The sequence below is a fragment of the Pavona decussata genome, unplaced genomic scaffold, assembly GCF_977016875.1.
Source record: "Pavona decussata unplaced genomic scaffold, jaPavDecu1.1 SCAFFOLD_53, whole genome shotgun sequence".
NCBI classification, from domain to species: domain Eukaryota; kingdom Metazoa; phylum Cnidaria; class Anthozoa; order Scleractinia; family Agariciidae; genus Pavona; species Pavona decussata.
The window spans coordinates 2,213,355-2,238,988 of NW_028145475.1; the positions used below are offsets into that span (position 1 = coordinate 2,213,355).

The 25,634-nt window shown below is 39.6% G+C and overlaps 1 protein-coding gene and 1 long non-coding RNA gene across 2 annotated transcripts; one reads left to right on the forward strand and one right to left on the reverse strand.

Annotated features, from left to right (window-relative positions):
• Positions 1-61: 61 nt before the first annotated feature.
• On the reverse strand, positions 62-25,602 carry LOC146480441 (uncharacterized). Its single transcript, XM_085109600.1, has 19 exons — positions 25,245-25,602; positions 23,851-24,073; positions 21,559-21,687; positions 20,322-20,584; positions 19,963-20,152; positions 19,077-19,444; positions 16,452-17,041; positions 15,354-15,620; positions 13,829-13,956; positions 12,329-12,576; positions 11,578-11,670; positions 11,046-11,103; positions 9,471-9,714; positions 8,294-8,414; positions 8,069-8,127; positions 5,589-5,680; positions 4,948-5,060; positions 3,275-3,482; positions 62-2,339 (listed from the first exon to the last, which is right to left on the reverse strand). Exons 1-19 carry the CDS (start codon positions 25,327-25,329, stop codon positions 1,982-1,984), a joined length of 3,837 nt encoding a protein of 1,278 aa, XP_084965726.1. The 5' UTR covers positions 25,330-25,602; the 3' UTR covers positions 62-1,981.
• LOC146480442 (uncharacterized) lies at positions 7,044-13,310 on the forward strand. The gene is made up of 3 exons (XR_014864708.1): positions 7,044-7,222; positions 7,315-7,460; positions 13,139-13,310. It is a non-coding gene; the product is annotated as an uncharacterized LOC146480442 (long non-coding RNA).
• Positions 25,603-25,634: the final 32 nt, after the last annotated feature.

Below are 25,634 nucleotides of genomic sequence, written 5' to 3' on the forward strand. Positions count from 1 at the left end.
GGTGGTACACCCATATACAGTCTGTACACAGCATTGCGCACCGGTATCTAAATGTCTTCGACAAAGTTATTCGGTGATTTTATTTGTAAAAGATTCATTTTCTGTTGCACTTTCGATTTTACAAGATTTAATATTTCGTGCACTAAAATCGTTTCCACAAAGATAAAAATTGAAATGGCAGGCAATTTTAGCATCACACAGTAATATTCACTGAATTTTGTACATCCTGCTACATTTGAAATGCGTTGTATTGACATTCATTATATCATTATATACGTTGTATTGAAATTAAAATAAATACATTTACATTTTTGATTGTACTTGATTTTCCAAGTCTTTGTTCACCCACAAACATTTCAATGTCACATTATTATTTTTTTTTTTTTTTTTTAACAATTGAAAAGAGGGCAAAACTAAAATAATATGGAGGTAAAAAGATATACAGGAATCAGTATTCTTAAGACCGTTTGGGAAAAAAAAGATTGATAAGAATTAAAAATGGATAAAACCGTAACTGCACACTATGCCAGGAACCGTGTTCGTTGTAATGCTCCTTTTCCCGCGCGGCTAGCAAGATATTTTGTAAAGTGGAAAAGTCGTCGCAAGGCACAAAACTCGTCATATTTGAAGGGTGTCATGAGTTTCCGTCTGAGTACATTTATAACGAAAGTGCAATAGGACAAACTATTTTTCCGTACGTTGGTCTTGATTTTCAGACGGCTTTACTTCCAGCATATAACCATAGCTTTTTTTAACGAAATCCGATCAAAACGTTTCCTTTAGAGTACCAACACCTACATTTGTAAAATACTCCTAAAAAATTCCAGAAAATAAAATACCAAAGTAATGCTTGATGCGCCATCTTAGAGGCGCTTTGTAGGACCGGGTTACCATCCAACTAACACCCAGTACTGTACAACGTTTGACGCAGCAACTGTTTTCAAGTGTAGGGTGATGGTATCTAAGTCCAAAGTGAAGAAGGGTTTTGCCCTTAGTAATTCACAGACATTCGACAAACCTCTCGATGCGTGGCATTCGGAGAACGAGGGCAAACGCGAGTGTAAAGTCTATGTAATCCGACTTTAAAAGACATGAAATTGAACAACGCTTTGTTAGCCCTGTCGTTCTCTCCCGAGAAAGAGCTGTCACAGAATTTTCAGGTTGATATTCGGCAAATCTTGAATCTCAAACCGAGTTACACCATTACTCCTTTCCACATCCAATGTGGTATGAACGAAATCAAATACTTGTACAATTCTAATAAACTGCAATACTTTTACAGTAAATGTGCTGCACCCTGACCCATTATGGTGAAAGAAAGTGGAACAAAAAAATAACTTTTTAAAATAAGTATGAATTAAGTATGGAGTTCGTTGAATCATTTGCTTTCAGCTTTCTTTGTATTTGATGATACCAACTTGTGAGTAACTAAGGCCTACCCGTAGGGCCCTATTTAAAGTGGGCATACGAACAGAAACGCCCTTCAAAGAGGGACCAAAAGGGTTCTTTTAACGGTTGGCACACACGAGGCCTCTTTACATTTAGTAACGCCAACAGGGCCCTCTTGACAATGTGTACAGGGATGGGGGCCTTCTTGAGTCGCATGCGATACTGAGAACAGAGGCCCATAAAATGCACATCTTAGAGTGCTACATGGAAAAGGTTCCATCCAGTATGGGTCCTCCTATTTACGTTTAAAAACACTCTATTAAGATTGGCTCAAAGAACCGGGTTCACCTTTGAGTGGTAAAAAAGGAAGGCCTTTCTTCAGGGTGGCGGCGCGTGGAAGGAAAGTATAAGGAGTGGCGCACAGTAGGCCCCCTTAAGAATGACTATCTTAAAGACAGAACTTTATGTAAGCACGAGAAGAGAGCTTCTCATTTGAGTGGCGCATGGAAGGAATGATTCTCTAATTACTCTTTGTAAAGAGAGAAATGCACTATCATTTAAACTACGACCCACAAAAACCGCAAGCTGTTCATTAAAGCTCGCTGTCAAAAGGCCGCATGTTCTCTCCAACAACTCTAGCAACAGTACTGCCGTTTTCGTGTCGAGGCATAAGAACTCTAATCTGCTCTTGAGTGGGCGTCCTCTGCGTGGGCTGGGCAATGGTGTGAGCACGCTTCAGGGCGGGCGAGGGAGTGCCTCGCCATGTCCGTATGCTCCCCTTGCGGACGCTATCAGGCTCCATGCAGTCGTCATCTGTAACCACGCTCGACACAGGAGAGTCCAAACAAGCAGTCACCATTGCTGGATGAGCACTTAGTAGCTCGAGGATTTTACTAGGATCCGGTCTGTGGTCCGGGTCCTTTCTCCAACACTCTGTCAGTAAGGTGCTTCTGTTGTACAATATGAGTTCAATTTAATATATTAGAGAGTGTTATATAATGAACAGTGTAAAACTCGCGTTAAGATTGGTGTAGCGGAGTTTGTGATTAGAGTATAGACGCACGATTGACGTCATCGAGTGGAGTGAATGGTGCACGTGATCAAAGTCTAGAGTCCAGCCAGAGTGACTGGTCAACAAAGTTTTGGACAAACATAGGCAAATTTTCGTAGGAAAGGAAAACTGTCAGATGAAAACTTGGACAAAGAACGTTGAGAGTGACCTCAACTAGGCTAAAAAAGCTACAACTTTGTTGTGACGTGAAAAGGAAGAAAATACTTGTCCAAATATCTCGCCGATAGAAATCGGGTAATGGCGAGTAATCGATTACAAATCACAGTGAAGCGACTGACATGCTGTAATATTTTGGGGGCAGAAATTCGTTCTAGAATAAAGGTTAGTTTTGAAAATATTGTTAATGAAATTCTTTCGGATTCTACTCTAATTTAGAGGATTACAACTGCGTGTGAGTATGAATGGTCTAAAAGTTTGCTTGAAAGTTTTTGATTCGGCTCAGTCAACGTGATGTTCGCTCACGAAATGTGGTCAAATGTCTTGGTTATTGTATAAGACAAATAGATTCCACTTTTCCGTGGGTCTGTACTCTGATAACGCACAGAGGACGTCAAAACGTGGTAAGAACATCAGTCACGCTACTCGCCGCAGGCGAGTAGCGTACTTCTTTGTTCTTACCACGTCTTGACGTCATTTGTGCGTTACCAGAGTACAGAAGCACGGCAAAATGGAATCTATTTGTTAAACAGCACTAAATGACATAGTAGATTATCCATTCACACGAAGTTCTACTAAATCACTAACTCATCGGCTAACCCCTCAAAATCCATACAGAAATAGTATTCACAGCACTATGAAGAGACTTGTACATACAATTCACTTGTGCATCCTCGAGGTTTATCCATGTTCCGTCCCAGTTTCACATTCTCCACGACCTCCCCATTCGAGAGGCCCTGGTAAGGAAAACTACCAAACGTCGCAAGCTCCCACAATGTCACGCCCAGGCTCCACACGTCAGACTTGGTCGTGAAAACACCATCCGCGAGGGACTCAGGGGCCATCCAGCGGACAGGAAGCATGGCTGTTGGTCAAACAAAATCCGTAAGTTCATGCACATGTATGTCTTCAAAAGAAGCTTTCTTATCTAGTGAACAAACGATAGCAATATTTATACTAATACAGTGCCAAATCAATAATTTCTCATGCCGGCGCTTTACAATGAAAAAATGCTAAAAAGAAGGAATATCAAGTTAAAACTAAATTGTCTAAAAACAGGCTTTTTCTTTCCACAGTTTCGGTGCAGCTACCTCAAAGGCACGGTCCCCACATGGATTTCAGACAAGCAGCTGGGACAGACAAAAGTCTTTGAGACGATGACCTGAGCGTACGACATGATGTTTTGTAATGGAGTGACTTCTCTAAGTAACAAGGTGCGGCACCAAACTAGTAATACTACTGAAGTAACAGGCTATTGAAAAAAAACTAAGTTGGGCAAATAAATTACAGTGCGACGCGCCTTACCGTAACCACCCAACAAACTTTTAGTTAGCCATAAAATACAAAACGCCATGTTTTCAATAATTCGTTGTTGCGTCACTTGCCTGTTGGACTTTGCAAAGAGGTTTGACCGTTAATCAAATTCGCGTATCCTGATTGGCTAACTTGAAAAAAGAGTTTGTTGGGTGGCCACGGTAAGGCACGTCGCACTGTAATACCAAAAAATTAAGCATTTCATTTGGAGACTTGGAGACTTGGACTAGAAGGCACAATTAGTGTTAGAGGGGTAAGAGTTCTGTTCAGTTGCCTCAAGTGAAGAAACAATGTCGTCTGTGGTTATGTAACAGACTTGGCATGTAAAATCCGATACTTGAGATATTGTGCTCAAGGACGAAGGTTTTTCTTCTTGCGCTAGTCTGGACTTGAACTAACATTACTTAATTCCAGAGGCGAACAGGACAAAATTTTGAATACGAATATATGAAACACATATCTGAACTGCGGGTGAAAGATTAAATAAGATTAAATTGGAAGAAAGAGCGTCGTAGGATCTTTCTTCTATTTAATCTTTCACCCGAAGTTCAAATATATGTTTTACATATTCATATTCATTTATTCATCCTTCACGGGTATATTACGAACTCACAATATGACCAGCTCTCAGTTGGCTGGATAGCTCAGTTGGTAGAGCACTGCACCGGCATCGAAGAGGTCACAGGTTCGAATCCCGTTCAAGCCTGCATTTTTTTCAGGCTTTCTTTTCGCAAATGCTTAAGTTGCGTAAACATCTGCGAGGGCCTTTCTTCTATTTAATGACAACATTTTGTTACCGAGGTTCAACAAAGAAGAGAAGATACAAACGGGCAAGCGCACAAACATCGGGACATACAAAGCAATCGTATCATTTGGGTGGAGCCACAGAAAATAATGGTTTATTTGCATACACCCCATGAGCACAAGGCGGAGGAAAAAGAGAGGGTCGAGTTGGTGGCCATCGAAGGTCGGTAAAATTACGAAACAACCTGATTTCACAACCTGTGAACTCTTACCTTTTCGTCCGAATCTGTAGTAATCTGAGTCGTACATAGCTCGTGTCATTCCAAAGTCTCCAAGTTTGACCACATATCCTGAACCTACCATGCAGTTCCTCAAGGCAAGGTCGCTAACAAAACACAACATACTTTAGAGCGATGTATTTACTTTAGATGTAGTGAGCGAGAGCCTTTTGAGATGTGAGACAATGTGAGACAGCATCGAGAAGTTGCTGGAATTGCTACCCTACCAGAGAAAGCGAACTCATGTGATGACTTATTGTGGCATGATATACTGACTTTCACTTGTGTGGTTGGCCCGCAGTGCAGGCGTTTGTTTCTTTGTTAGCCTGGAGCGCAAGCGTTTTTTAAGCGGACGATCGCTATTCGTTTCTATGTTTGGTTGGGAGGAGTGAAAGAGAGAGGGAGGGATGGGGGCGAGAGAGAGAAAGCGAGAGAAAACACCCTCCCTACCCCTGTCAAAACTACGCCAGCTTACCTTGCCTGCGCTGTAGGCTATTTGTTTGATCGCTATTATAAGTTAACCATCCCCATGTGACTCGAAATTATAAATGCTTGTGTTACAGTGATTGTACTGAAATCTGCACTCAACAAACAAGTTAACTAAACAAGATCAGCGAGTGCTAAGACATACACACCGATGAATAAATTTCATTTCGGCGAGGTAGCCCAATCCGTTGGTGATATCCATGGCCATCGTGGTCAGCTTAGCTGAAGTAACGTCTTCAGCCTGAAAATTGGTAAGCAGCATTAGAGAGAGAATAATATACCAAAAGACCGAGGCATGACACTCACAAAATCGTGTACAAATTCAATAGTATTTTGCATCTAAGGATGAACACGTGATGCTAAAACATCACCTTATTACGTAACAAATGTGAGGTATGTGACGCAATTGGTCACGGTCTGTTAAGCAAATAAGCGAATGTTTGTAAGTGAAGTGCTAAAGCACACTGTTCAATGTCTTCACCGTTTTAACTAAAAAATAGCAGGGTCAATTTGAAGGATAAAAAATTCCTCTGTAGCTAGTCTAGTCGAGCTCAAAGTTGTCTCAAAAGTCGCCTTCATTCAAACTCCAGTAGCAAATAGAAAAGTGTGGTCGTTTCCTATTAGCCACTTGAGCTTTAAGGGTTAAATCAGATAGTACATAAGGAACCCACGCTTAATACAGCTGACACTTAAGCCTGATTTACACATACGACGCAAGCATAAGCATAAGCACAAGAAACCTACGTGTAAACCGGTGCCACGCAAGCATAAGCGCCTCGTGCTTGCGCTTGTGCTTATGCTTGCGTCGTTCCGATTTACACGTACGACACAAGTGTAAGCACAAGCACAAAATAATGGAACGATTTCCATTCTCTTGGGCTTGTGCTTGCGTCGTACGTGTAAACAGGGACGGCGCAAGCATAAGCACAAGCGCAAGGCAAGGAAACTGGAAAACAGTGACAAGTTGTCAGCGTACATTCTAGTTACTTATGCGTTGCCATTTCCCGCCATGTTGGAATCAAATCTCGCGCCAAAAGGTAGCCCGGACGCGCGATTGCGCCAAATGCTTCTGCGTTTGCGTATGTCAACTTATGCTTATGCTTATCGCACGTGTAAACACCCTTGTGCTTATGCTTGCGTCGTACGTGTAAACTAGGCTTTAAGCTATGTTCACACTCTGCCGGATAGGTTTCGTGTCGTAACGGATCAAAGACTTTGTGTTTCGTGCCGATCCTATTATCTGTTCACATTAAACTTGGAGTGGCACGAAAACCGATCCGGTACAAAGCGTTCATATCACCTTCAAGGCCGGAACGTGCGAAATTTTCTCCGGCATAAAAATCGTGCCAAAATCAACGTTACATGTGAATAACGTATTTTCTCGAATAAACGCCGGACCCCGATTAAACGCCGGCTTCGTATAAACGCCGGGTCAAAATTGCCGATTTTCAAATAAACGCCGGGTGCGTTTAATCGGGGTCCCGGCGTTTGTTCGGGGTCCCGGTGAGTATTAGCATGTAACTAATAAAACTTAAATAATCAGTTTGCACACATTGGCTGACACAAACGAGGAGGACGCTGGCGACATTACCATATATAAACCATGGGCTATAGGAAACATGGGTTTCGACTAAATAAAGATCACATTTATTTTAAATTAAGTTGAATTACTCACAATGAAGTAGTCTTTTGTCTTTTCTGGTCGTTTCTCCCCATTTATTTCTTATAGAATGGCCATAACATTCTTATATCGCTAGCATGCATTCGTTAAGTCTTGGTAACCGTACCATTTTATTGAAACCCCAGGCGCGGCCGCTAAGCGCGTGAGCGTTAACACTAAAAAGTGAGATTATGAGTTAACACTCGCGCACTTAGCGACCGCGGCTGGGATTTCAATAGGACGCACAGTTACCAAGACTGTAACGAATGCTGACGAATTTGTTATGCACTTGTTAATCAGGGCTATTCTACAAGAAATAAAGGGGGAGAAACGACCAGAAAAGACCAAAGACTATTTCATTGTGAGTAATTCAACTGTATTTAAGATAAATGTAATATTATAATTTGCTTAGTCGAAACCCATGTTTCCTATTACCCATGTATAAACTTAAAACTTTGTCCTCATATCATTTACTTGCTCCTACATCATTCATATATCATTTATGTGCTGTTTGTTAGTGATACAAATCTTGGTTGCAACATGGTACACGTGCCGTATGTACGGTACTATAATACTGTAACTTCGGGTAATCCAGGGGAAAATTGTCCAGCACTGACAAACGGCCCCTAGGTTTCCGAGGATCGGTAATAATAAATCAACATGGAATAATGGCTGAAAATCGCATTTCATTAATAAACGCCGGACCCCGATTAAACGCCGGGTCAAAACTGCCGAATTTTTAATAAACGCCGGGGGCGTTTAATCGAGAAAGTACGGTAATAGCCAATCCAGTAGGGTTTTCACGCAGGCAAAAAGCAATCCGGTATTAATATAAGTGAACATAGCCTTCAATAAATCGATTCATAACCCAGTTTGCAAGTGACATTAACTAATAAAGCGGGCTAAAGGGTTTTAGATCGCTTCAAAGCGAAGGTAATTTACTGCGATAAGCTGAAACACTAATCTTACCTCCTTGCAGTTCTGATTCGCAAATTGACGTCTTGCTAAAAGGAAGTTTTTAAGATCACCTACAAAATAAGCGAACGATAATAAGCAAACTGATCTTGATGAGTGAGTGCTAGGTGATAGATAATATGGCGATACACACCATCGGTGAATGTGGCGCAAAATGTTACAGTGACACGAGTGAAAAACTCAACAATCAAAAAATAAATAAATAAATAAATAAAATACCGTGTATCATGAGTTCCATCACAGCGAAGGCAGGCTCTCCCTTGGTGCAGACACCTAGCAGCTTCACAATGTTTTTGTGATCAAAGACTTTCATGGTTTCTGCTTCGCTGAGAAATTCAAGCTGCAAGAGGAACAGGCATTGCAAATTTTATTACATTGGCTTGATTAACTTGGGTGCAAAACAGAAATGCGGAGAAGATTAATAGAGAAAAAAAGAAATGAGTTTGAGTGAAGAAGATGGACTGCTGTACCACGAGCTGAAAAGAGTCCACTCCAGAATGGAGAACTTTTGTTCACACCCAGCTTGTGATGATGATGACAAAACAGGGTGAATACAATAAAAACGATTTTTTTTGGCGTAGCACTTAAATGTTTCAGCGTGGTACTAATTACTATCTCTATCACTTAAATTATGGCGTTCATCGATTCTTTCCTTCATCTGTCGTTCGTCCATCCGTTCATTTATTAATTTGTTCGGCTGTTCGTACGTATGACCATCCGTTCGCCTGTTGGTTTGCTAATCTGTTAGACCATCACTGAGGAGTCTTGAATTGGGAGCCTTTTGAAGAAACACAGAAGAGAAGGAGAAGAAAGAAGAGACAGTAAGAGGGGCATAAAGATTCTACCTTCATCTGCCCCACCTGTGGAAAGGACTGCCATTCAAGAATTGGCCTTTCCAGCCACAGCAGAAGATACTTCCTGCGCGCAATTCCATAGTCTGACAAGACCGATGGATGCCAATGAGACCATCACTCCGTTCACTCCTTCAATTTTTCTTTCGTTCACTCGCTCGTTCCTTCTTTAGTTCATCCACTTTTTGATTGTTCCCTTCTGCTCATTCACTCATTCATTAATTCCTTCCTCCCTCCCTCCCTCCCTCCCTCCCTCTTTCCTCCCACCCTCCTTCCTTCCCCCCCTCTCTCCCTGCCTACCACTCTTCCTTCCTCCCTCCTTCCTTGCTTCCTTCCCTCCCTCCCTCCCTTCTTTCCTCCCTCCCTCCCTCCCTTCCTCCTTCCCTCCCTTTCTTCCTTTGCTCGTTGCTTTTGTCATAAGACTGATTTGATCCTTTTTCCCGTGTACTATAAAGTGCACGTTTATTATCATGAAGACAGGTGAAATTAGTCGCTGATCACTGTGAATATTCAATGAAGAGCTAACTGCTAACTGATCTCAGTACCTTGTCTTCAGGTAAAGAGCCAATCTTTAGAGACTTGACAGCCACTGGTACCCATTCTCCCTCGTCCTTAATTCCAATCACCTCGCCACCACACACAGCACCGAACGCTCCTTCACCAAGCTTGCGATTGAGAATGATATTCTCCCGAGGGATCTCCCACTCGTCCAGATTTAAGACTGGCGACTGCTCCATCAGACCCAATTCCTCCATACGCTGTTGTGTTTCCTTGTATTTACGATCGTACCTGATAAAATAATTAGAGACCGGCCATGCGAATGAAGTAACATAGCATCTCTCATCGCTACAGGCAGCTATATTCGCTGCCTAGGAGTACCAATATAATCACATAGCGACTGGTGCATTTACCTATAATTCTTAGCATACAAAAACCATCAAAATGCCCATAAAACGCAAAGAAAAGCTCTAAAAACTTCAAACCCCGCATACACAACTTTGTCGGTACAGGAACGAATTTCGCAAAAAAAAATGTTGCTTTCTATGTGCCTATTGGCTGTGTTAGGTTCGCAAGGTATTGTGGTAAAATGTGCAGCTGCCATCTTTTCCCGTCAGTGGATTTACACGATTGAATAAGCTATTTCCGAGTTGCTTTGAACCTCATTATGAAAGAGAGGCTTCATTCATATGCGAAAAAAAAAACAATTTCACATGAAAAGCTTTGTACTTAGCCTCGTGTTCATAATGAGGTTCAAAGCAACTCAGAAATGGCCTATTTCAAACCAGTCGCGTGCCCTGAGCCCTCGCTCCTCCCGGCTATTGACCAGCAGATGAGGCTTAAGGAAAGATACTTGACTGTGACACGTCATTATCTATGGCATCTTACTAGGTTTGAATAGCCGTATTCATTTTCATATTTGTACTCTAGTCTGTTGATTGCAAGATCGAAGGCCAGGCTCTCTTTATGGCGGATCAGAGAATTAACTCTGCAGTGCATGTTGTAGTGCAAAGTGAACCCATGGATTTCCCACTGAGCCTTAGCCCTAAAGGAAATAGGAAGATCACACAAGGCAAAGCCAAAAAAATCTTCGTTCTCGGTGGGAATTGAACAAACGACCTTCGGATTTGATCAACCGTTGCTCTACGGACTGAACTACAAGGCCAGAGGGGAGCAAGTCGTGGGTGATTATGGTGGTAAATACGGCAATGTGAATGTGAGTTGACATTGCTGCACTAAATTTTATTCTATGAACATACTAACTGTTGTTGGCTTAACGAAAATGCCAGCTGCCCTTTTTCGCATTTTTAAAAGCATTACTTTGTTGGCCCATCGAAAGCGAACGGAATTAGTTTATTTGAGCCGTCATTTTGCCGAAAAAGTGCAGATTTTCTTTTTAGACTCAATCCGCATTTCTGAGTCGATTAAGGCATTCCCAACAGATATCCACCGAACTGAACCGTTGGGTGACCCTGTTGAGCTAAGTACCAGTCATGTCAGCCACTTCTGACTTATATCCACTCAAATCAAAAGGTTCCCTATATTGAGAATGACCGTGCTTATTCACACTCCATCTTAGCCGTATATCCATTAAAATCTCAAAACAAAGAGATGTCCCTTACCTCCTCTTGATGCAGATCCAGATGAAAGTTATAACAATAATAAGGAACAAGCCAATGGCTGGGAAGGAAAACAAATTTAAACGGTAAACACTTACAGTGTTTCATGTGCTTCATGTTGAAGTGAGAAAGAAAGAAAGAAAGAAAGAAAGAAAGAAAGAAAGAAAGAAAGAAAGAAAGAAAGAAAGAAAGAAAGAAAGAAAGAAAGAAAGAAAGAAAGAAAGAAAGAAAGAAAGAAAGAAAGAAAGAAAGAAAGAAAGAAAGAAAGAATGAATGAATGAATGAATGAATGAATGAATGAATGAATGAATGAATGAATGAATGAATGAATGAATGAATGAATGAATGAATGAATGAATGAATGAATGAATGAATGAATGAATGAATGAATGAATGAATGAATGAATGAATGAATGAATGAATGAATGAATGAATTTAAGTGTCTGAGTATTGTGGAAGCTAAAAGAACATTGAAAAAAAAAAAAAAAACAAGCCTAAATTTTTTGGTTTTGTTTGCACATAAAATACACTGTACCTATTGCATTTATAACAGCTATTGCTCCAGTGCATGAAATGCCAAGGGCAGCTCTGAACGACTCCACAGAACACAACTCCTGGGCAGAGGGATCTAAAACAACAAGAAACCAAGTGTTGACAGCATGCACTCAACCTACGTTATTCTCACTTATTTTGTGAGACCAATATTTGTTTTGGCTATAGTGTAGTTCAGAGGAAAACAGGGCTAAAGGCTTTACATTTAAGCAAGCATGGCCTTTGATAAAACATTTTTTTTCACCATAGCCATTTATAAAATACACCTGGGTCTGGGTGGTTCAAAAGCTGATTAGTACAGGATTAAAACTAAGCATTTCATTTGGCCACTTGATAATGATTTTTGAAGCTAATTTTTAAATAAATGTGCAGGTTCGATTTTCAGCACTCTCTCTGGTGTGGTCCTGCCCCCAGGGGAGGAGGGTAAGTCTGCTTCCCTGAACAGCAGCTGGTAATTGAGCTTAATATACAAAAGATGAAGAAAAGTCTACGCCAAAAATGAAGAGCACAAGGAGTTCTGGAAAAATCTTTGCTGACTTTGGGAAATGATTTACATTTTCTTTAGTCCAGTATGTAAGTCACATCTGATGGAAGTCCTTAGTTGACATAACATGGTCTAAATCAAAGGTTCAAATCTTAGTTGCATTTACTGTGCAGCAACAATGCTGCAAAATAATAGAAAATAGAAATTGTGTAAATGATTAACAAGCCAACACGGTGAGAGTAGCACTTACCTGATCTTCCATCGGTAGGTCTGGTCCCTCTTGGCCAATAGATGCTTGTCTCATTTATTGTCAAACAGCCTGTGTTATTGCCACACGTCTCATACAAGTTAGGGTGCAAATATCCTACTGTCACCACCCTGCTAAGGAAGCCATGCTGCTTCATCTCTACTGTAGGAAGGTAGCGCTCTCCATCTCTGAATAACACACGGCCAGACACTCCACTGAAATTGGTCTTTTGGAGTTGGCTTTTCAGGAGTCTAAAATAACAAGTATAAAATAACAATTGTATCATATATATCGATTTTAGCTTAATTTTTTTATATTTTAATTGCATCATATAATATACATCTTACTAGTAATTAGGACCCCTATGTAAACCACTCTTGTGATGGAGCATCCTATTAAAAGATTGTTATTATTACAAGCAAACAGTTAACACAGTGTATATCTAGTTAATCATATTAGTTTTGATTACCCTTAACTCAAAGACATCTTTTATAAAGTGCTTTAATACTCACAGCGTGAAAGATCATTAGCATTCACCTCATTCCAGTTTTGTTTACCGTGGCAATACCCAATTCAAACAAGGAGAAAATATAACTCAAAATAAAGCAAAGTTTAACACAGAAATCTACAATGCATTTTTTAAACTGAGCAGCAATCTGGATAAAATTTCAGAGGCTTTAGTTCACTTATACCTTTGCCTGCTAAAATTATTGTTGTCCCCCTCTTCAAACTATCAATATCGTTTTTCTGGTAGAAAAAAGCCTGATGAGAATTAACTATGAGTTTACGGGTTAAATTTTTTTTCCTTCCCAGCCATTGGCTTGTTCCTTATTGTTGTTATAACTTTCATCTGGATCTGCATCAAGAGGAAGTAAGGGACATCTCTTTGTTTTGAGATTTTAATGGATATGAGGGGTTCAGAACCACTTTAAATGTTTGAAAATTTAAGGTGGCTCTAAACCCTTTCTACAAAAAATATTTCTAAACTTTGCAAAACGTTGTATCTTAACAAACCAATCATAGTTCCATAATAGGAAGTGGGAGTCAATAAACTCATTTTTGAGTTATAACCACTCAAAGCTACATTAGGGGTGTTTTAAACAGGTTATATGTACTGTTGCTGTGGTAACCTATTACGTCGAGAAAAAGACCATGACTTGTTTGCCAATGATTAGGTATTTGTTTGATATCATTATTGTTGTATCAACTGATAAAGGGTGGAAAGTGATAGAGACTGTTGTCAGTCACTTAATATGCAATTTTATGCTTTTAATTTTTAAAAATAACAAATACTATCACATTTCACAGGTCCTATCTGGCTTACATACATTGAAAACACATAATTATTTTATATTTTGCATTTGTCTCACCTATACAGGCACACAGTTTTGCCCAAAATTGAAATTTGGAGCCTCTTTTTTTTCATTACTTGACCCTTTAAAAGTCACTTGCACTCCTCTCTTTTGCCAAGTGTTTCCTGTGTAAAGATTATTTTCTACTCACTGTGTTGTATAATTTGTTTTTATTGTGTCCAGTCCTGCAGGATAAGACTTGAAAACTTTATCCAGTGCTAGCCCATACACCCACACACCATCATAGGCAAAACTTGCATATCCTGTTGGTGCATGATCCTAAAATAAATTGATTAATGGATATCTTTATGGTGACTTATTTCATCCTTAATGTAGTGATAAAAAAAGGGATATGCCCTCAAGCAGATCAAGTTAAAAAAAAATAAACTGGATCAATGGATGATCAATTTGAGAGTTTTAATTGGCTGATTAGCAATGGTAAAGCACTTTCAAATCCATTCCATGTTATGTGTGTTACATTGGAGCAACAAGGGGACATCCCTTGTGGAATGCCAACAGATATGTCCAACTTTTAGTTGGGAAGTATTTTGTCATGTAGCAGATTTTGACCAAGGCAAGCAAAAATAATTGGTGGATTTATAATTGACAGGCTCAAAGCATAACAGTACTGTCTTATGTCAAATCTTAGGTAGATTTTTCATATGCTCAAAAGTTCTTGAATTTCTAAATGTGACGGTCAATTTAACAAAAAAAAAAAACATTGTTCTGCGTGTAAGCTCAAAAACGTCTGTTTTTCCACTTTTCTTTGCTTTTTTTTTCTTTCACCAAGTTTGATATTTTGGCATCATTTATTTTTTCTTGAAAACTAAGCATAAACATGTAAAGAAAAAAACAGAGCAATATTCACTGACTTAAGGTGAATTTCCACTGTCGCGTAAATTTTATGTGCGTACAGACGTGAATTTAGCTGGCTTTACGTACGTAAATAGAATAAGAAGCGATGTATGAGCTGCGTGTGTAAAGTAATGTAAAAAAGTTGAGCGCTGTTCAACTTTTTACATTTACGCACGCGGCTCATACATCCCTTCTTATTTTATTTACGTACGTAAAGCCAGCTAAATTTACGTCTGTACGCACATAAAATTTACGTGGCAGTGGAAATCCACCTTTAGGGCAGTGCCTACTAATACAGAAGTATTTTTGTGCAGTTTATGACTATGCAGGAAATGCAATAATTTCTTAGCAAGGGCTATGGAAATCCAAAAAAAAAATTGGGGGTAACCACGCATTTTTTAGAGATAATTAAGCAACAATTATTCTAAAAAGCAGTAAAATACAAGGCAATGTAAGGCCTTTTTTTCCAAATTGAAGCTTTATTATCTCTGAAAAAATGCAAGGTTACTCCCAATTTTCTGTTTGGATACCAAAAGCACTTGCTAAATTCTGCTTTCCCCAAACAGGTTTAAACCGCGCAAAATGTCCCTGTATTAGTAGGCACCCCCCAGAGGAAATCCGAGTATCACGAAATGTGCAGAACGTATGCGCAGTAACAATAGTAGGCACCATCCTTAATTGAATGCAACATGCAAAATTCAGGCACTTTTGAGCAAAACAAAAAATGGACCTAAAATTCAACAAAAGGCAGTTCTGCTCTCAGCCCTTCAACTGTTGGCACAACATGGGTCCAGTCTTCATGTTTGCATCCTATAAATTACCTCTTTCTTAACTCTCTGTTCATACTCCTGTCTCCATTGTCCCACTGTACCTCCACCTTGTATGGTGTCCCTATTATTGCCATAAAATGCATTAGAGAGTGAAAAATACCCTCCACTGACAAACTCCTCCATGTTGCTATTAGTGCAGGGTACGTCCAGCATGCCGTCGATGGAGTGACCATGAGTGTTAGAGTCATCAACATGCCACCAACCATCTGCTAGCCAGGAAGGGAAAAACCAAACATAGCCATTCTGTGGAGTTAGGCCCTGTCAAAAAAACATTAGAGTGGTGTTTCCTGTTTACAATAGTACAGACCAAGACAGTACACTCTTGCCATCTTACGCAAGGGCAACAAAAATTTGATCAATTGAAAGTAGGACTGGAAATTATGTCTAATGGAAAAGGGTTTCTGATAAACAAGACCTGTCAGAGCGTCAAGATAGCCAGTGATCGAGATAGTGAGAGTCTACTGCATGCACACAAATACATGTACTCTGTAATTTATTTGAGTACTGAGTGGGTACAATTATTGTCTCATCTGAAAAGTAACTAATCTAACAATAACACAGTTGTACAGAGGGCAAAATCATTAACTTGACTAAACATAATGTTACTTACTGCCTTATTAAAAGTACCAAATTATAGAACAGTTCCATGTGTATGTAAATTATACATGTATCTTATTATAAAAATTAATAATTGAAAATAATAAGCTTAACGTAGTACAATGTAAAAACATTGTATTAAAACAATTCTGAAAACAATATGCTTCAACTGTGTTCAGCCTGGAGGAAGGAGGGGGCACAAAGTGCCCATACTGACATTGAATGTTTATGACTTTTTAAATATTACAGCAAACACCACCAAACTGTACGTGTGACTTCCAAGCTCAGAAACTCAGCAAAAAGCCTAGTCTGAATAGGGTAAACACATTAGAACTAACTCAAACGAAAAAAAAATTGGTGCCTCGTTTGTGTTAAGGCCACTTGAGTTTTATAGTAAATGCCATGCACCTTCAGACATCAGCCATGAGTTTGAGCTTTAATCAACACTCCACGTCTCAAAATTTCTTATTTTATGCCACATCTGCCTCTTACCTGCCGATAAGCTTCACACACAACAGCTCTTGCCAGTCCTTCAAACACAGTTGCAATAATAATCCTTGCTGAGCTCTCAAGTAAGGACCTCAAATAGCTCTTGATATCTACACTGTCCTGATTTGTAATCTGTCTTGCATATACCAGGCTAATCCCCTTGTTTGCTAGGTGTTGGTGAGTCGCTGTCACAGTTGATGACACATAGTTTGTGTCAGTCAGTGATGCATACTGTTTCCATTCAAAGAATTCAAATACAGCTGCATAGGCAAATTTAAATTCAGCATAGCTAGGAGATGTCCTGAAGAACAAAGGGTATTTCTGTCGATCTACTAGCGCAACGCCTTCCACGCTATAGCCCATAACAATAGTATTGTAGAGAGGTGCAACCTCAGCAATAATCTCAGTTTGAAGAGAACATGCTGGTCCTAAGATACCCACTACTGACTTATTGTGTGACCGTGACATAAACTCAATAAATGCATTGAGGATGAGAGCTGTTTTGCATTGTGTGTCTTCTATGATGAGCTCTAAACTGTAATTGCTAAGAATCCTGCTATCTTGGTTGATTCTTTCTAATGCCATCAGGGCTCCTGGAACCGGAAAAAAAAGACACCATATCAACTGAAGGGGAATAATTCTGTATCGAACACTTTTTACAGTCTCCCTGCTAGGATGAAATAGTAGGGTTGAGCATCCCACCCATGTCATTTCTTTGAAGGGTCTGCAGGTCACTTTTAAAAACTTCAAGTAATCAAATGTATGCAAACAACATATCGGATTTGAAGAATCTCTGGACCGAGGTGGATCATTGTTTTGGATAGCCTCTTAATCCTACATTCAGAAGATACAATATTATTACAATTTAGCAAACTCAGATGTTAAGAATACAAATAATCTGACATCTTACAATGATGCATTTTGCAGCCATTACTCACACAGTAGCGTGACTGCCGATTCAAGAAATCCCCTTTTTTTGTTTGTTTCCTTCTTTCTTTTTCTTTTCTTTTTTTTTTTGGGGGGGGGGGGGGGGTGATGGTCACAGGAGTCGGAGTCCTGGCCATGGAGGAAACATCAATGTCAAATGGATGTATGGACTTAAAGGCTCGTTTAAACCATTTCAACATTCGACCAACATCCGTTCAACTGATGCTGGGCAAATGTTGAATGGAGTGTTCAAATTGCTTCAACACCATTCAACATTTTCGTGAACAAAGGAAATGTTGAATGTGGGGAACACGCGAGCTGAAATAATGCGAGCTGCGAGCTGCAAACAAAACATAAATAAATAAAAAAAATCGGGAAATAAAATTTACGCGAATTGTATCATCCTTGAAATACCGCAAAAATGGGCTCACGAGGAGAGCGCAAAGCGCGAGTAACACGCGACGGGAGGCTCGTTTGCCCCGTCACGCAATCCCGCTTTTCTTTCCAAAGATTGGAGCGGAAGATTGTGTGACGAAATGGAAAACGTCTGGGAGGGATGCTACTGTTTTAAACGAATATTTCACTGACATTTCGAAAAAAAAAACTTAGTTGCATCAATGTTATATGAGGTTTTTTGGCTCCCCTAAAGTAGCGAGCCCCAATGGCTGCCGCTAATTCCAACAGTAACGAGGGTCTTCGAATTTTAGGTTTATTCATAAATATAGACGTCATAAGAAAGTGGCCAGATTAACGGAAGCGTTGTGTGGACCTTTGAATTCAAAGGTATTATGACTTTGATAGTCGACCAGCCGAAAAATGGGCAGGGATTTAAACAGAAACAATCAATCATAGAATATCCACGGGGGGTGTCTATGTCCATGTGAGAGGTCCTTGGCGTGTGGAATCGACGTAATTAGTCTTCCCTGTATCAAGTCTTGTCTCCTCATGGCGACATGACTCTAGCCGAATAAATCTCGTAATTATTAAAATAGTAGAAAGGGGTTGTTTGCGCAACAAATGCGGCTGCGAAAAGATATGGGAAGAAAGCTACTAAGCGAACTGAAGGTCGGTCCTATTCTTTTTCCTATTATTATTATTATTATTATTATTATTATTATTTATTGTTTTAAGTTTATTATTTATTTAATTTTTTTTTTTCTCGTAGCTCGCAGCTCGCAGATGTGAGCTCGCAAAGTCCCCGGCCCAGGAAATGTTGCATGGATGTTGAATGAAAATTTGAACCAATTTAAATTTGATTCAACATGCTTTCAACATTTTTTACACTTTCAACAATGTTGAACGACCTGTTCAAACGCCCCCGACATTTGGTTCAACTGAACGCATGTTGAACCAAATGTTGAAACCGTTTAAACAGGCCTTAATAGGTTTTTATTTTGGCGAGAAAAGAGCTGTGTTGAAAGGCTTGAATAGATCAAGATTGTAGTTCAAGTTAGCAGGGATTTTGGGCGAAATGGAAGGAGAAAATACAATGGAGAAACCTCCGAGGGTGTTCAGAGATTTTTCTCGTCAGCAAAAGAACATCACGCTATCTTTCGGACTTAAACTACCGGTATTCAATAAGCTCAATCGTGCTGGGAGAAAAGGTTTAAAAATCTATGAGGCACACAGTGGGGATAAACGTGGCTGCTTATATTAAACCTTTATGGCTTTCTTGCTTCCAGCAAGCAAAGCAAATCTCACCTTGAAGGATTCCAGGCCTGCTCCACCCAGCATCCTCGCTGACTGATAAGGGGAACATCCCCCCAATATACACTGGGATCTTGCCAAGTGTCCCAGGAGGTAGCCACGGCAACCAGGCATCTCTGGTATGCCGCAACCAATCACAGGCAACTTCCTTACTTGTCAAATTACCTCCATCATTTTCATGCTGACGCAGAAGGTTATCAAGTGTATCTTTATCAAGATACATTTTTGACAGTAGGTAGTATACATCGGGTGCATTTTGTTGAATTTTTGCCCAGGCAAATTTATTAAGGTGACTACGAGGAAAATCACAGTTGTAATTCTCCTGCTGCGATCCCACCACTTTGATGAAGGACAAATTTGCACTGAAAGAAATTATAGTAACAAAAGCAATGATATTATTGAAGGGCTTGACTGATAGAAAATCAGAATAACACACAAGGGAAATGGAGTGGTATGTGTGCAAACTAATGACTGAAGCTCAGAGCATAACTAATCTTTGTCACATTTCAGATGGCTTTTTGTTGTTTTAGCTCAGATCCACCAAGTTTTTGCATGTGGACTTGAATTCCTTATGGAAACATTTCCTGAAGGAATTCAATGTCAAATGCACAAAATAAAACTCCAGTGAATCTGAACTAAATGCAACTTAGCCTAGGTCAGCTATGCTCTGATCAATTCGATAATAATATTGTAAGACAAGGAAATAATAAAACTTGCCTCTTCTGCACTGCTAAGTTCAACAATTATTGTGAATGTTGGAAAACACTAATAGGAAAATATACATGAAGCACGCAGTTGCATTGTTTCATTCTCTAAATGCTTTTAATTATATTCTTTTATTCTTCAAAATTCATGCTTTATTACATCAAACTTTACAAACCTGCATGGAGGAAAGCTGATTCTTGACATCCTCTTTGTTCTTGTTATTGTGTTGGGCTCCCAGTTCAAGAGCAGGAATGGCTGACTTTCCATTCCACTAATGGCATGTTTTAATTTAGAGCCTAACCATGCCACTGATACATTCAAACCAAGGCTGTTGATCTGTTGGCTGACCACAGATCCATAATGATCTGCAATTACCAACAAATGACAATTTGTCATATAAGATAGGGCAGGTGTAAATGATTCTGATGCACCATACAGAGCCTGTATATATTTTAGATTTGGAAAAGATTAGAAAAAGTTTTCTACACGAGAAAAAACAGCTTTGTTCAAGTATAAAATGAACTGAAAACTAACCTGGAAAATCAGCCAAAAGAACTGCACAATGTAGAGCACCCTCTTTGCACTTTGGACCATAGAGCCAGCCATTATTACAACCAAAAATATTTTCACAAGATTTCTTGTATTCTGAAATATTCATACGAGAATTAAGCAAAGACACATTAAGTAATAGTTGTCCTAAAACAGACTGCAGCTCTAATGCTCTCCAGTTGTCTGCTATGATTCTACTATCATTCCACAAGCTTCCAACAAATGATGTTGGTAGATACCATCCAAACCTGGAGAAGAAAACACTGGAAGTTAGTCCATTGAAGGCCGTTGCCTCTTGTACTTTTCAGGTTTTCACAACACATTGGTTAATTGACTACGTTAGACCTCAAAATGTCATCGTGAAGGTCAATGCCCATCCAATCACAGTCATGTTGTTTCCTCTGGCATATATATTTACAAAATTGGAAGCATAGATTTAAAGAGCCAAAAAACTATGGTTGCATTCGATTGATTGTATTCCAGAATAAGAATAAGAGGAATAGCTGTTAAATTTCTTTTTTTAAGGACGGTGCCTACTTTTGTTACTGCGCGCACGGTCTGCACATCTTAAGGTACTCGGGTTTCGTAATAGGTGGTGCCTACTAATACAGGAATATTTTTGTGCGGTTTAAAACTATGCGGAGAAAGCAGAACTTAGCAAGTGTTCTTGGTATCCAAAAGCAAAATTGGGGGTAATCATACATTTTTCAGAGATAATAAAGCTTCAATTTGGACAAAATATGCCATACATTGCTTTATATTTTACGCCGAGCTTTTTAGAATAATTTTTGCTTAATATTTTTTTATTATCTCAAAAAAAAAAAATGCGTGGTTACCCCCAATTTTCTAAGTTTATGGATTTCAATAGCCCGACCTTGCTATGAACTGCTTTTCCCACATATAGCCTGCACATATAGAAATATTAGAAACTGATGTCTTTTTTTTGCTGTGGTGATATTATGAAATTTGAGGCATACTTTTTCAGAGGGTGTTCAAGTCAATTACAATCATGTCATGACTGAACGGACTCTAAATTTGGATTTCAAACCCACAAAGGTATGGGAAGAAGGAGGGGCTTGCCCTTTTATACTGTAGCAGAATTTCCTGTTTAAAAAAATATATTAATATTAATTTGTGTTAATTATTTTCAGTTATTGAAAAATCTGGATTTCAAAGGCCAAATCACTTGCACCCTATGTCCAGTGCACTTTCAAATTAATACCTTCCATGAGAAGAAATAATACCAGCATCATCAATCAAATGACTGTCTAACCAGTCATTATATTGATAACCAGATGGAACCCATACTTCTGTGTTTATCATGACATCTGGAACAACACTGAGATGACAGCTGAAAATGAAAAATAGAACAACACATCCATTCTATATATGGATTTGTGTGATTAAACCTATCAACAAGAGAAAATACTCAACTCCTTATCAATCCATTCAGATGGATTTAATTAGTGGATCTAACTTGGCAAAGGACTACCATCCAGAGAATAGAACTAAATACATATAATTGTGTATAATCACTGATAATTTTAATTCATGGAATTGTCATTTTGGTGTTGATTAAGAGGTGGGGGGGGGGGGGGGTAGACTGTTCACAGTCCCCCTATTTTTCCGTGGGATTCTCGAGTCGATAGAATCGCCGCCATCTTGGTTTGTAAAAGCGAGCGCGATCTGGGGAGAGTGTCTAAACTACCGAGGGGAGCGGGAGTGGGTGTTAGTATAGTGGGGGAGAGGAAGCGAAAAAATAGAGGGACTGTAACAGCTTCTCACCGTCTCGCGTTCAAAAGCCCGTTGCACCAGCAACGGCAACACCCCATTGGTCAATTAGACAATAGTAGTTCTGAAGCGTTGACAGCATGACTGACGTATCTTTCACCGCCAGTTCTAAAAGTGGATACGGCTGGCGTGTAATGTTGTGAAGATCGTGGGGAATGTTTTGATTTTTTATCGTTTGTCTCGGCGGCTTAGAGACCTAATAGTATACAAACATCCTCATCGCCGCTCGCATCTTCCAACAAAGCGTTCAGTGTAAAATTCGTCTTGGTACGGGTCGATACGGTGGACGATACGGTTCAGAACGGTTGAAAATCAGCGGACGTTTGGCAGGCGGCAGACTGCAGTTTTCCGTCTACTGCTTTGAAGTAGATGACGAACTGTAAGGACGACTTTTTTTAACAATTCTCTGGTGCTCAACAACACACACAAAGCGATTGAAACGTTGCTGATCGTGGCTTTCGTCGCAAGCGCTATTGCAAACACGTGAAGATTTCCCATCTTGTGGATCAACTTCAACTCCAAGAATGAAGATGTGCTTTTAAAAGATCGGCTAGAAGAATGCTAGCAACTCCAGCTCTTTCCGGGATCTTAAACAAATTTTATGAGGAAATGTACTTGTTTTGCTTCCCGAAATCGCCGACTGCTATTTTAAAATAAATGTTACAAATGCGGCATGTATCTAACGAGGTTTCGCTGTTAGCTTCACTCTATATGTTCCGCTTGTATAACTATTGAAATTCACTTTGCAAATAGTTGATGTACTCTACTGTATTTTCATGCCTATCCTCACTGGAAAGACTTTCGCAACTTTATTTTATTTCACAACTGTACTTCGTTTCGAAATGGTACAGAAACTGTACTGTAACAAGGACTATCGTATTTCCTTCAATTTGACATGTTTATCTCTGGGGAGTATATTTTTTAGTTGATTCAATTAGTCGAGGCGACAAAGTTTCGGCACGCCCCTCGAACACGAGACAGTGAGAAGCTGTTACAGTCTCCCTATTTTTCCCGTCGCCTCCCAACTCCGCTCCCCTCCCCTGGGTAGTTTAGACACTCTCCCCAGATCGCGCTTGCTTTTACAAACCAAGATGGCGGCAGCTCCATCGAAGCGTACCGGTCTCGAGAATCCCACGGAAAAATAGGGGGACTGTGAACAGTCTAGGGGGGGGGGGGGAGGTAACCTGCAATGGACTAGTATGCCATCAAGACAGAGTAGCAATACAGCTGTACACCTAGCAGCTCCATGCTACAGAAACCAGGATAAGCTTTTGGCAGTAGAAGGGTCACTAACCAAGCAGCAGCTATGTCAATGGTTTGTTCTTCATGTAACATTACACAATGTGTCATTGAAAGAAAATCAATATTGGCAACCAAAACTTTTAGAACTCGGGTGACCTTTTTTTGAAGCAACTTTAAAAAAAAAGCTTGCACCACATAAAGAGAGTAAACATTAAATTTGAAAAGAGCCATGAGTATAAATTAATTGTGTTTTGACATAGGAAAAACACACACTCTTTATGCAGATTGGAGTCCGGATTGTATACAACCAGCAACATTGATTGAATTAATGGATCTTGGGACGTGTATCTGGCATCCCCCGCAGACTTTGCAAGGACAGATGACATCATCACCAACTTGGCAAAGGACAGAGAGCCCGGGATCAAGATCATCGGACGCCCTCCCTAATCTTTGATTATTACTAGTACAACTTGGTATATACCTGTAGTTTCTGCATCCTGTTAATTCTTGGAGAGCTTTGTCCACTGATAAACCTGATTCATCAGAGACCAGAATAACATCTTCATACCCAAGTACTTCCTCTAACAATATACGTAGCACATGTGTAGAAATTTGCTGAGATGCCCGGCTGCTGAAGCTGAGTTTTAAGGGTAACAAAGAAATGGAATCACCATAGAGCTTGAAGTGCCGTTTTGCTGTGTGCCCTGGAAAACAACAAAAATGTCAAAGAAAAGCATTTTGCTTAATTAATCAACACCAAGAGACTATGAGGTAAGGGAGCAAATCCCCCCATACATGCCCCTCTTCCTATGAAATTTTTTTTCAATCTATTTTTGTTTGCATTTGCTATTTTAATGTCGACATCTTATTGGTCAGTTAGAGTGACGTCATTTAATTTTAAACTCAATGGCGGATTATAATATTTTTCCAAAATAGCAATTTGGCGCGAACTAAACAAAGATTGAAAATAATTATCATGAGGCACAGGGATTCGCTCTCTTACCTCATAGTCTCTTGTCAACACCAAAATGATAATTTCATATTGAATTAAAATAACTCTACTCTGGATGGTAGTCGTTTGCAGAGTTATCCCTAGCATTTTGCCAAGTTTCTCTGTGTTGGATTCACCAACTCATCTGAATGGAGAGAGACAAATGTTGAAATTTGATGAAGCAAGATAACAGTCCCAGACGGATGTCAGATGTTGGGAGTTCAAAGAAAGAAATTTAGTAATGTTTCTCTAGAGTAGCTGAGGTGGGAGAATCTGATCCCAGGAGACTAAAACTATTCAATTATCTCAATCTTAACAGGGGATTTAGGGTTAAAAAAAAGTTCTGAGAGGTGTACAGTGGGGTAAAAATTCACCCACTTAATAAGCTTTTATGGCTTTCTTTTTTAACAATTATTTGACAAGATTTCAGAACAGCCGGGCCAAATAATACTTTTTGCGACTCAAACTATATTCACGCTGGTCGTGTTTGGAAAAGAGTTCGCATGACAATGTCTGCAGCTGCGCGGTAATCTTTCCAATTATTTCCTTTCTAAATTTTAACTTTAAGACAAACAAACAGATAACCTACAACCCTAACATCCGTGAAATTCGGCTTTTGTATTTAAAAGCCTTACAAAAGCTCAATTTAATTTAATAGGTCTTAGTATTAAGCCTGAGTTGAGCGTGAAATGAGCAACTGTTCTTAAGCTTAAATATCGGTAAAAGCATTGAACTGAAATGTAAAATGAAACATTGACAACAAACCCATTCACAAAATTATAACTACAAGGAATTTTAGAATCCCGCGTCAACATTTCAAGGTTGATTTAATAGCACGCATGAATAAACAGATATTTGAATAAATGGCTCCCGGCCTGCCTCACCTGCAAATTCATTTTTCAAACACTTTTCGGCGGCCGTGGAAACTTCTGTTGCAATAAGCAAGCACAGAAAAATCCATGTAATCATCTTGAATGCAGCATAGCTGTAAAACTTGTCCCTCCTTTTTTAAACAAGGCTTTTGCAGCTGTGTAAAGGCTTTCTGCCCACGCGGGAACGATCGATGGTGTTTTGGTCGAACCTGGCCGGACGGATCTGCAAGACTGCAGCGGTTGGAGGACGGATGTTTTGTTGGCTTAGAAATTATGGCTAGGGGTGGAGTGCAGTTTTGACGTTAAAAATACAATTCAATTTGATTAAAAAGCCAGGAACTAATCCCTGGCCTAACTCGGAGGCCTACCTTAACCGTAATATTTCCTAAGTTTGACGGACAA